Source organism: Zeugodacus cucurbitae, chromosome 2, assembly GCF_028554725.1.
Source record: "Zeugodacus cucurbitae isolate PBARC_wt_2022May chromosome 2, idZeuCucr1.2, whole genome shotgun sequence".
NCBI classification, from domain to species: Eukaryota; Metazoa; Arthropoda; class Insecta; order Diptera; family Tephritidae; genus Zeugodacus; species Zeugodacus cucurbitae.
Window position 1 is genome coordinate 2,765,319 of NC_071667.1, and position 12,602 is coordinate 2,777,920.

The 12,602-nt window shown below is 36.9% G+C and overlaps 2 protein-coding genes across 9 annotated transcripts in view; both read left to right on the top strand.

The window, feature by feature from the left end:
* LOC105221648 (putative transcription factor capicua) overlaps positions 1-12,602 on the top strand; it is a 52,488-nt gene that overhangs the window by 9,339 nt on the left and 30,547 nt on the right. The window lies entirely within an intron of this gene.
* LOC128919969 (uncharacterized) lies at positions 449-11,117 on the top strand. The gene has a single exon (XM_054225930.1). It carries the CDS (start codon positions 5,618-5,620, stop codon positions 7,415-7,417), a length of 1,800 nt encoding a protein of 599 aa, XP_054081905.1. The 5' UTR covers positions 449-5,617; the 3' UTR covers positions 7,418-11,117.

Here is a 12,602-nt window from a genome sequence, read left to right on the forward strand (position 1 = left end):
GCATCGAACGATAGCGATCGCCATTCACCGTAACGTTGCGTCCAACAGCATCTTTGAAAAAATACGGTCCAATGATTCCACCAGCGTACAAACCACACCAAACAGTGCATTTTTCGGGATGCATGGGCAGTTCTTGAACGGCTTCTGGTTGCTCTTCACCCCAAATGCGGCAATTTTGCTTATTTACGTAGCCATTCAACCAGAAATGAGCCTCATCGCTGAACAAAATTTGTCGATAAAAAAGCGGATTTACACATTTCGAACCGAACACTGATTTTGGTAATAAAATTCAATGATTTGCAAGCGTTGCTCGTTAGTAAGTCTATTCATGATGAAATGTCAAAGCATACTGAGCATCTTTCTCTTTGACACCATGTCTGAAATCCCACGTGATCTGTCAAATACTAATGCATGAAAATCCTAACCTCAAAAAAATCACCCGTTAGTAGATACGTCCTAAAAGTCCACTAAAGACACGTCATTGTGCCAGCTGGATACATCCTTGCGCTCACATTATTATTATGCTATTGCCCTCCCTTCCGACCTGTCAGTCAACTTTAGGTCGTGAATTAAAGCCATTTTCGTTGGAGCCAGTTGAATTTCCTCACTTGAACTTCATACGTATGAAAAGCAACATAATGTAATCGTATAATGTATACAAACAAAAAGCTTAAATAAAGCACGAAAACAAACGTTCAGCGTAAAACGGCTACTGGTGTTGAACGTAGTAAAAATTGTTGCTCTGCCGGTTTTTATTGTTGTTTGCATTGTGATTACGCGAGTGTGTGTGTTTTTGTTGTTTTTCTTCTACTTTGCCCCAACGTTTCGGTTAGTCATTCTGTTTGAATGATCTGTTGATTCGGCTATTCGAGCTGGCTTCGGTTGCGCTTGACAACAAACGTCGAAGTCGTGTCTTAATGTTAATGGCTTGAGTTGGAGTAGTAGCTTACTGGAGTTGAAGTTGGCTTTACTTGATCTAGTGGAGGTAGTTGGCTGCGAAAGAGTGTGAAAGAAACAAACCAAACAAGTCGAAATCAATGCTGCCAAGGCGTTCGTTAATGATCACGCTCTTTTCTGCTTGACTGCAATCAATGGCCGATCGTGTGCCGTGGATTATGAGTTCTTGCGCTGCGATATTACGTGTGCCTTTCGACTGTTGTCTGTTTGTATGTACAATCTCTTCTCATAGTCGGATACAAAGTGATATATGATCGACAACACCATGACAGGTCTGTCAGGCCGGGGCCATGAGATGATCGCGCAATCTTCCATACACAGTTATTAAGCCAATAGCGTGTTTTATGTGTATGTACAGATGTTCAGGTTGTGTAATGACTATGCCGGAGCATTAATACTTGCCAATATAAAATTTTATCACCATTACCTCGTTTTTGGTAACATTAGGGTACAATTCATAATTAAATAAAAAACAGGTCTAGCAGAGCTTTTAGTTTCATGTAGCCGTATTTGCTACTAAGTAAAAAGTATTTGAGGCCCATTCTCGACTGATATACTATGTTAACGAGCAAAAGAAGATTCATGCATACAGAAAGACGCATGGCTATGTACAATTTTTTTTTTATTTTGATTCGTGTTTCATTTCAATTTTGATGTGATTATACAAATATTGTTTCGTTGAAGAAATTCGTTTCCATTTTTTATAATTTTAAATACATTTGCACTAAAGGGGTCAGAAGTTTATCTTCTAACAGGCGACGACTCTTCTACACCTGTTTTTTTTTACATAACATGTATGAGAATCGAATAATCCCTTGTCGTGTACATTGAAATCTGTTCATATTTCTTCGAAATATGAATTTCTTTAAACGTAGATTAATCTCATTAATTTTTTTTTTAGAATGCTTTCTCTTCAAATGATTAGAGGGTATGTACATATATGTATGTATATAATACATACATACATGCTTATGCAGACTGATTGTCTAGGTTGTTTTAATAAATGTAATAGTAAATTATATAGTTAAAATGTTATATTATGAGTGTTGTTATCAGTTCAAATGGAACTTTTAGCGTTTATGTATTTATATGTAATCTTATGCGTATGGTTTTTAAAAATTTCGCGTATAATATGCGGCTTATTTTGTCGTAGAAGAAAATATTCAATTCATTGAAATCATGAATTCTGAAATATATATGCATATATTTTATAAATCAACATTCCGGGGATATTCCCACAGCTAAATATTTCTTCCAGCACATTCCTAAGCTAGAACACGCTCTAATGTTCATTCTGCATGACACGTGAATTTGTCGTGAGGAACGTGTTATTAGAGTACATTCTTCCCCTTCAATCGTTAGATAAATGGAAATTGTTGCTTTTGTTAGAAGTGACGTTCATATATTCCATTAGGGTTTTTCTTCAATTTCTGTATGTACATATGTGCACCGTGTAAAGTTCACTGTTTCGTCTGTTCCTTGGTCTGTGATGTGCATCACAGTGGACTCACATTTGGTTTGAGATTTTTTAGTTACGAACTTTATTTGCAGAGTAAATAATTGTAAATAATAATACAGTGGAACTTCTCTAACTCGAATCACCATAATCCACAAAAAAACTTCGAGTTATGGAATTTTCATTAAAACATACAATTTTTCAAAAAGCGAGTTATTGAGAACTTCGAGTTATAGAAGTTCGAGTTATGGAAGGAAATTTATATGAAATTTGGCTTCTAAACGCTATTGCCAACTCAAAAGTTCAAGTTATGGAGATCTTCGAATTATAGAAGTTCTCAACTTTCTATATGTATACGTAAATAAAACGACTTCTGTAATCACTGAATGTTCCACGAAAAATGTTCAACAACAAAATCATAATTAGAGAAGCGAATAGAAGATTAAAACAAATAAATAATAAAAACAAAATAAAAGTAAAAATAATTAAACAAAATGGTACGAGGCGAGTCGACCGCTTATCAGTTGCCACTGCTGTGGGCTGTGTAGTAAAATTTCCCTTCTTATTATTTATTGCAATAGTCAGCAACAGCGGGCCAACTATAAAATAAATATTTACGCGATATCAACAAAAACCTGTATTGTATACAACAAGCGTACACGCGCGAGTTAATGCTTTTTTGACTCCGGCACTGATAGCTGGTAGCCGCGTAAGAGCGTAAAATTCAGTGTGGAGAGTGGGTTAGAATGGCGGCGGCGAGAAAATATACGACACTCTCGTTGATCAAACCGGCCGCATTGCTGACAGCTGCTCGAGTAGTGAGTGTTCACCAACACACACAGACACAAATGTGGCGACACAACTGATTCAAGCCCCCTCTGAGCTGCTAATAAGTTGATAAACTGTTTGATTCTTCTAAGAAATACTACACACTGGGGCGAATGAGTAAATGTGAATAAAATTAATAAACAATGTTTGTTGCTTATATGTATATACATATATATAAATATCGTGTAAATATATAATATACATATAACAATTGCCCTGCCTTTACTGTTTAGCCGGCATACATACATATGTGTACAAAAGTATGTATTCCATTAAAGTAAAATGTAAACTAAGTCGAGCTTTAATTATATTACTATAAATTATGCATATCATCGTAAATCATTTCATTTGATTTTGCTGGAGCGTAACGATATTTGAACAAAAGCTATGAATGTTGATTGAAGTGATTTTTATGCAGCTTTCACTAAGCTTCCATATGAAAGCTCACATATTTTCGAGCTTTCGTGATGCAATGATTATTTTGGATTTTGCTTAAAATTTTTTCCATAGCAAATATCTCCAATCCCAACATAAATGATTTGATACTAACTTCATATAAAAATGAAATTACATGCTCTCTTAATTTTCTACACACCACTGTACTAATGAAAACCATTAGGTAGCATGCTTTATAAGTCGACAATTGAAAGCAAAAACGCATTTCACATTTTAAATGTAAATTAGATTTTTTTATAGTAAACTGCCATGCGATAAATATGCTGCCAACAAACTCATTGGAATTATCAATTGTTATTTTCCTTACCTTTGTAAAAACTGGCTAATACTGGTAAGGCAATTCTTATTAATAAAACACAAGCACACCTACACGTATAGTTTAGCCTGCTGCAGGTTGATTCTACTAGCACCTACACATGCATACCCTTAGATTTGTATAATTTTCTATAATTATTATTTTTTTTCATTTAACGCACGCACATAGCATCACAAATGGTCAATAAACACAATAGAACACATAACATACATATGTATGTATACGTGTAGTAAGGTGGAGTTTTTCAAAATGAAATTCTGCTCCAATCTCTATTCATGCCTTCGCCGTTGAAACCAGAAAGGCCGCGATGCCCATACATGTGTTCTGCTCCACCGAAACAGGGGCTGAGGAGGAGCAGCACACGATCCATTAAATAGATATGCATATACATACATACATATGTGTAAATATGTGTATTTATGTATGTATGTACGGTAGTGTGTGTTCGATTCTTTTATGGCTCTTGCTAAGCAGCTTAGCCAGCGCACAATTATTCCTATTACTATATATGATTTTATGTCTTTTTATTGCTTATTTTACACTCTATTCTTCCTCTTCCTCCTCTGCTTCTTCTCGCAACTTTTGTGTGGCTTTGTTTGTCTTTTACGTTCGCGTATATTTGTACTTGCTGTTGCTTTTGCTGATTTTAGGTGTCTTTTTGGTTTGTTTTGTCAATTATCGGCGAAGAAACGATGTGTGATTATTGCCGACGAAACGTCACAACAAATCGATAAGCAAATCCGATAATATATGCATATTATTTGTTGTGTGCACAGAAGACAAATTTAGATTGTCAAAAAAAGGGGTTTTCAAATAAATAACCTCGTCGATGATCTATGTATGTATGTATATGTGTGTACCCGCTTATTTATATCAAAATGCGTGCAGAAAAGGCCTAAGAAGGATTGGGAAGGAAGAGTTTTTACGAGAACAAATTGTCCTTAGATATGAAAGTTTGCCAAAGTTTACCAGCTTTAAGCTGATCTTCAGGTGTATGATCTAGTTTTCCTTATTTTCTGTTAATAGTTGATATTGCGTCAGTTGCTAGGCTTGACAGAGCCCAAGCTTCACATTTCAACTGACTCTACAACTATGTCTGTGTGGTGTGCGTTGTAACCCTCTCATCTACTTAATCGTAATGTAATCTTAATTTCACTAAATGAATTGTGTTTTCAAAAATATTATAAATATTCCCATAAAATATATTTGTCAACCATGTTGACAAGTTGTGGCTAAAATTTGAATGAAATGTAAAATCATTTTAAAGCATTAGACGCAGCGTATGATACGAGTAGCAAAGTGCTCAATTCTCCAGCGGGGCAACCGGGCAGCATTTGCATCTATGAAAACTATTAAAAAGCCATATCTAATGGTATATAATCAATTACAATTAGGGCTATTACAGTAATATCTGAAATCAGTAAACCACTGAGTTCTAGGTAAATTTCATTTTCTAAAAAGAAGAAACCGCCCACACAGTACATTTTGCCTTATGCGCGGATTTATAAATCACAGAAAAGGCTGAATTTTTCATTGCGTCTGCAAAAGCGCTTGTCATAAGATCCCAATTCAACGGAAGCTAATAAAAACCTACTCCAGAAAGAATGAGTAACTTAAACAATTTCACAACGCTTTTAAATTTAATTGGACTCTCATCGATCCAAGAGGAGTACGCACAAAAACTAACCGATATTGTGATCACCACATCGCTTGAACAACCAGTGCACACAATACTCTATACCAGCTGTGAAAATTTTGAACCGCTAGATATAGACTCTGCATTTGTGCTACACAGACTTGCCAGTGGACTTGCTCTGCCATTGATGCATTTTGACACCTCGCCACATATTGAGAAATATGTGGAAAGTTTCAATGCGGAGTTGCTGAGCATAGCTAAGCTCAGTCAAGAATTTTCGACGGACGAACACCTACTGACAACGCTCTGGCAACGTCTATGGCACAATGCACAAAGTCGACTCATCATACTGCTTGATGAGACCGCGAGCACTGCTTATGTGGCCGAAATTTTAAGATTTTGTGTAGAACACAAAGCTATTAATGTGATTGCTTTGCAGCCTCGTATGACAGTGACAGCGCGCACCTACTGGACCGTGAGCATATTTCCACATCTGGAAATAGTTAAACGCAAACTCCCAATCTTCGGCCGTGGTGCAGTGTTTCCCAGTCATCTGAGGAATATGTATGGCCATCCGTTGCGAGTGCTGGCGAAAGCTTGGTCCCCCCAACTATACACATACACTCCATCGAGCGGGAACGCAACATCCAGCGGCTTCTGGGGAAGAGCGGTAATGGAGTACGCTCGTCGGTACAATGCCACCATTGAGTATCCTTACTCTATGCATCACAAAACTCTGTCGCTTTCTGAACATATCAGTTCTTTAGAGAATCATACAATCGACCTGGGAGCACTGACGTTAATGTTGTACAATAACGGTAATATAAGTTTTTCAGTAATTTTTCACCTTAGCAGTTGGTGTCTGATGGTGCCTGTGGAAAAAACCTTACCTAGATCGACATTTTACTACAATATTGTGCACCCATCGGCATTCTTCTTATTTAGCCTCAGTGTAGTAGTGATCCTCATTTGTTGGGCATTCGTACATCGTCGGCGCGCACATAGGCAATTACCTGCAAGGAAGGATTTTGTTAACTTGTCACTTCTTACAGGACTACTTGGTATGCCTTTTTGGACCGAGCGTCACCTTATCGGCATTCAGAAAGTCATACACATAACCATCTCTGTGGCGGGTATCATCTTTGGTACTGCCTATGGGGCATACCTGCAGAGTTTCATCGTAAATGCTCCGGCAGCTGCTACTCTCTTGACCATAGAGGACTTGCTAAATAGCGGCATCAGAGTCGCCATAAAGAGCGATGAATTGCACTGGATTCGCACGTATTCGGATATGGGTAGATACATTGAGAATTTCACCATATTTACCAATCATACTAAGTACCTAAAGTTGCGCGATGACCACGACACCCGTTATGCATATTCGGTTGGCGAGATGTGGGACGTCTACAATGAGCAACAAGAGTATTTCTCACGGCCGCTCTTTCGCTTTTCAGACATCTGCTTTAACAAAAACTATCCAATGGTTCTGCCTCTGTTGCACAACTCCATATATCGCCGCCACCTATACTATTTTCTATTGAGGCTAGATCAATCGGGATTAATAAGCTTCTGGCGACGAAACTGCTTTTGGGAATATTTGGATATGGGCTGGATTTTGTTAGAAGATCGTAATAAACAGCCTGGCATTGTACCCTTAAAAATTGCGGACTTATACTACGTACTTATGGCGATGAGCGCTTTTCTAATTTTAAGCATTATCTGCTTCGGAATAGAAATATTTTTAAAAAACTTTCAATCATGGGAATGAAGCGTTTCTAATTTTTCTCCGAATAGTTTGGCAATATGTATAATAAATGTTTGTGGTTGTTGTATAACATAAACTCAAACAGGCTGATTCGAAAATGTATAAGGTGTAAATGTCTCCCTCTTTCGAGTCTATATGTTTGAATATTAAATATGTATATTAAGTCATATAAAGTAATTTGTTATGAATTTTTAGTATTTAATGAGTTTGCTGTGTTTGTCTAGTCAAGGAGCTACATAGCTGGCCATCCTAACCGCACTAAGCATTCCATAGTCCACACAGCTTGGCGCTGTCCTGATTGACAATTATCGCATTCTCCCTGCGATATTGTTTTACTTGTGAATCGATTGGGCCACCGACTGTGAGTACACGCGCACGCCTGAGTGTGGCAGTAAGCTAAACATGCCCGAGTAAACCCAACAACAAACAATCTGAATGGACCGACGTAGAAGTGTGATGGCGCGGTATTTTCCACTTTTTTTTTGGCAAAGCACTTTGTTTATTTTCAATCTTGTTTTCTTCGAATTTTTTATATTTTCTATCCACCTTTCTTAATAGCATCTGACTACGCGAATTCCGCCATTACCGCACGTGTTGTTAAATATAACATGTATCTAATTATTTTTCTCTTCTCACGCCGTTAATCCTACGCTTTGCGAGTTAAGATTTACTTATTTCCCCTAAGATTTTAGATTTCCTCGTGGAAGCTTTCATGAAGCAAATGCATGTAGCAAAACATTTAATCAGTGCCAAATACTTTGGTTTTCCTTTTTATTATTTCGATAACACGATAAATATATACGCAACGATATAGTATTCATATTTCCAACATCTGCTTATGAATGCTTCTCAAGCATTCACACATCTTTTGCGAGCTCCCTCCCACCTTTTCACCTCTTAAACAGTGATAAACAAGAAACATCAAATTACCAAAAACACAACAATAACATTCAGCGTTTGTTTTTTTCGCTACATCTTATGTCATTGAGCAATTTGTTGATTCATTTTTCCCTGCTGTCGGTAAAATGCGGGAAAGAACTCGAATGAAATGGAAACGTGTATTCATTAGAAAATATACCCCTACGCATGGGGGAAAGTCGGCGGTCGTTCCTTCTTCGTTGACTCTTTCCGATTTTTTACCTTTTCTGCACTGGGTGGTACCCCCTACCCAAAATGTCATACATACATACATATGTATAACAGCAGCGAATCGCTTATTTTCGCAGCATCTCCGTCTCGCCTTGTATGCCACCGGTCACTCGCTTAATATTCGCCATTTATCATCTCGTTTTGCCCACATGCTTAGTTGTGTGCGTAATTTATTGTTTATTTTGTTTTGGTGCAATTTAATTTTAGAAAAATCAAATTGGTTTTATAAATAACAAATTCATTAGAGACAGCCGCAACACCCGGTAGCCAAGCAGCAGCCAACAAATCTACACTGTTGTAGCGTCTCTTACTGCAGGTCGCCGTAAAATTTGTTCAATCTAAAGAGGAAAGTTTATATATGAATGTACATATTATACATGCAAAACATGCGTATATGTACATACATATATGCAATAAAAGGAAGCCCAGCGGCCACCACTCAACTGCAAATTTGGCTGACCATAAATTCTGTTGTAGCTCTTAAATCAGTCTTAATTATTTTGTTTTCCAACCGTCTAGTTAACTTGGTGAGAAGCAAAGAGAGGAATGTCTTTTAATCAGAAATCGATATACATTTGTGAATATACTCTAAAGGATATTATTTTGAAAATCGTTTTCAATATAAAAATTGTTGGATAAAATGCAGTAAATTCAATTTTAAAAGTTACGTCACAGCTGTTGGCATTTTTGCAATGTTTTTATTTATCAATATTAATAAGGAAATATCTGACAGTACCTTACTATTTCCAAGTTATCTGAATGTATGTGAGTCACTTCCGTTGAGTGGAAAATTTAATATACATAGGTATATTTAATCAGTAATAGGTTAATATACTATTTAATCCTCACTTCTAAATTTTTTTTATTTGTTATTGTAATACAAGTATAATTATTATATATTTTTGTATTTGAGTATGTGGACCAATGTTCTAATCGAATTTAATGAGATTTATTAGCTGCCAGAGTTGTTTATACGCTTAACCGCAGACCCTTTGGATTTCTATTCGCATGATTAGTGTGCAAATATGTAAGCGACTGCTTAATTGCCTCTCTCAGAGCTCCTCTACTCCGCTGACATTTTCAGGCGACGAGTCATCGACCCATGCAAACCACCTTGCGGCTGCTTATCCAAACCTACAGCCGCCAGCAATACAAATTTAACCAAATTTCGAACAATAACTTAGTTAACCACCGATGGTTTTGTCCAGCACCATTAGCCCCAAAGCAATTAAGCGCCACACAATGCTGGCGCCAGTCACATCAATCAGACAGACAGACATCTCTCACAAAGCGAATATCACATTCGCTCGTAATGTGTTAATCATAAATTAAGCATTTTAATTGTTGAATAAATCGCTTTTAAAAGTCTGTTGCTGCTTTTATAGAGATTTACCAACAATACATATATACAAAGTGTGTTCAGACACATGAGGATTAACGCTATGTTACCGGTTTAGGTCGTCTTTCACAAATGCGCCATAAATATTAAAGTCAGTGTGGCTCGACTATGAAGAAACTTCTGAAATACTTCTGTTTTAATAAAATATGCGTTGGGCCTTACCACATGTTCCCTTCGACTTTGTATCCTCTGCAATGTTATTAAATCAGTTGTAAATATGGAGAAGAACACTCGTAAGTCTTTTAAATTGTGTTATTTTGTAACCAACATTCACCACATTAATATGAAAATGCATGTGTTTCTTCAGTATAAAATGCTCCATTTTAATACCTCACGCTGTTTTCGCACCATCTGGCCCCACTTTTTGCCGATATACTTATACATAGGTACAAACTGTTTGTAATATGTATGTAGATTCATATAGATAGACTTTATCAAAGTATAATAAAAATGCGACAACAATTTTGATTTCGACTAAAAATAGGAGTATATGTGTAAAACAAATTGTGTGACTAAAATGATATACTACACAAGAATTATTTGTTCCATTCACTGTTTTCTTTGCTTCTCACTCTTCGAATTTACTATTGAATCATTTGCTGTTTGTATTTTCCATTTATTTACGTTTGATTTTTGTCAGCAGGTATTAACTTAGTATACTATATATCTCTACATTCAGAAAAACATATGTGCCGATGCATGTGTGTATACACGCTTCAATCACTCCAATATGGTATAATTAGTGCCTTCGCATATCGAATTTGTTTTTGCTCAATTGACGTAAAAATATTTATATTTATTTATTTATTCATTTCTATATAAACACATACATACACATAATGTTCGTGTGAATGGACGATTATATTCTTTATTTCTTTGTTTGTACAAAAGTATGTATGTATTTATCTTGGCCAAATCATTAAATAATAAATAATTTTAGATATTTTTTAATGCATCAAGCAAATATAACACCGACTTTTTATATGAATGAATAAATGCAGGAGGAATTTTTTCATATTAGGGGTGCTCGAAATTTAAAATCACTTTTATAAGAACGCTTTTTAAAAACATTCTTAGCCGTTACTATTTCCTGGTTTTACATAAGCAACTTCAAAGGTTTTTTTACGTAGATAAATACATATAAACTACCACATTTACTCCGTATTCCCTCGCAGTCCAATACTATTGACAGCACTTTTCATTACCCGAACCGATATTCCGCTACACGCGGCTTTGTGCGTTATCCCCTAGTTTGACGCTTTTCGCTTTAACATAAAGGTTTATCTCCCCACTTCTGAAAGGCTCCTATTTCCATCATCACTCACTCACTTTATGGATATTTTGTTTGGTGTCTTCTAAGCGTAAGCATTCAAAATGCAATTGCATATAAGTATGTACATATGTATGTATGTATGTATGTATTTGAGGTATGTAACTGTGGTGGAAGAAGTTAAGGAACTGCGAACACAATGTAGTGCTTGCCTAGCAACAGTTCATTGCGGAATGAAACAGTGACTTGAGGAAATGAGAAAACTGGGGGCTGCATGAAACGGTTCTTTTGTTGGAGATTTCTCAATAAAAAGTTTTAGATTTTCGACAAGTTCTAATAAACGAAGAAAAAGTGATTTTTTAGCTATTTCTCAAAATAATCTTCCACCCACTCAGTCTAGTACAGCTTATTTCCCCCCGTTTATCCTCATCTGCTTCATAATTTCAATTAACTTTCCGTTTTCGACGTCTACTTTTTACTACCTCAAATGTTTCTTGAGGTTCGCTTCGCAGAAAACGTCACCCTTTGATAGCACCGATGCCATTATCATCACTAGCAGCGGTAAATGCAACCCTAATTTTAGGGGAAAAACGCGGTACTACCAAGAAGAGGCTGAAGGAAAGAATGAGAGTGAGGTGTTGCAAATACAGAGGAAAATATGATGCCTGGCAATTGTTTACATTTACTCTCAACGTAAGCCGACGATTATGACGAACACGAGGATGTGGCTGGCCACAACTCGTTGTGGGGCTTGACTGTACGGGGTTGGAAAGTGTCGCCATACTCCCAACCAAACAAATGCAATTTCCAGTCGCTGCAAGTTTATTTTTATATTCTCTGGGTTTGCCTTTGTTGTTGCTATGTTAAAATCTAGCGAAAAGCATTTTTCTACGTTAGCGTTTGTAGCTTTGCTCAAAGCTAAAAAGTCGTAAATAAATAAAAAGCGTGTGGAAAAGCTGAAACGAACTGAAAAGGTGAAGTGGCTGTAGACGGATGTTGGCGGCTGTGTGGTTTGCTCGTTGATTGCAGAACTTGGTGTGTGGCGCACCAGCCCGTAACAGAATGTAGGCAGGTTGCCGCTCCAAACCTCTGTCTGTCTGTGTGTTCAGATAGATTCCCTTCAATGTTTGTGCAGTCACGGAGGAGACGCATTGCTGCAGAGGAGACACTTTTAAAAAGTCAGATACACTTGCCGAAGTATGGCGCATGCAACTAGGCAGGCGTTTGGCCAAAGTTCCCAGATGATTTGTCCTGTTCATCTTGCAAATAAACTCACAGCTTTTATATATCGTACTGACGAGGAACGACCGCCGTTAGAATAAATCGGCTGCCGTGATTTTAAATTTCAATGCGGCGGAGTTTCGGACACA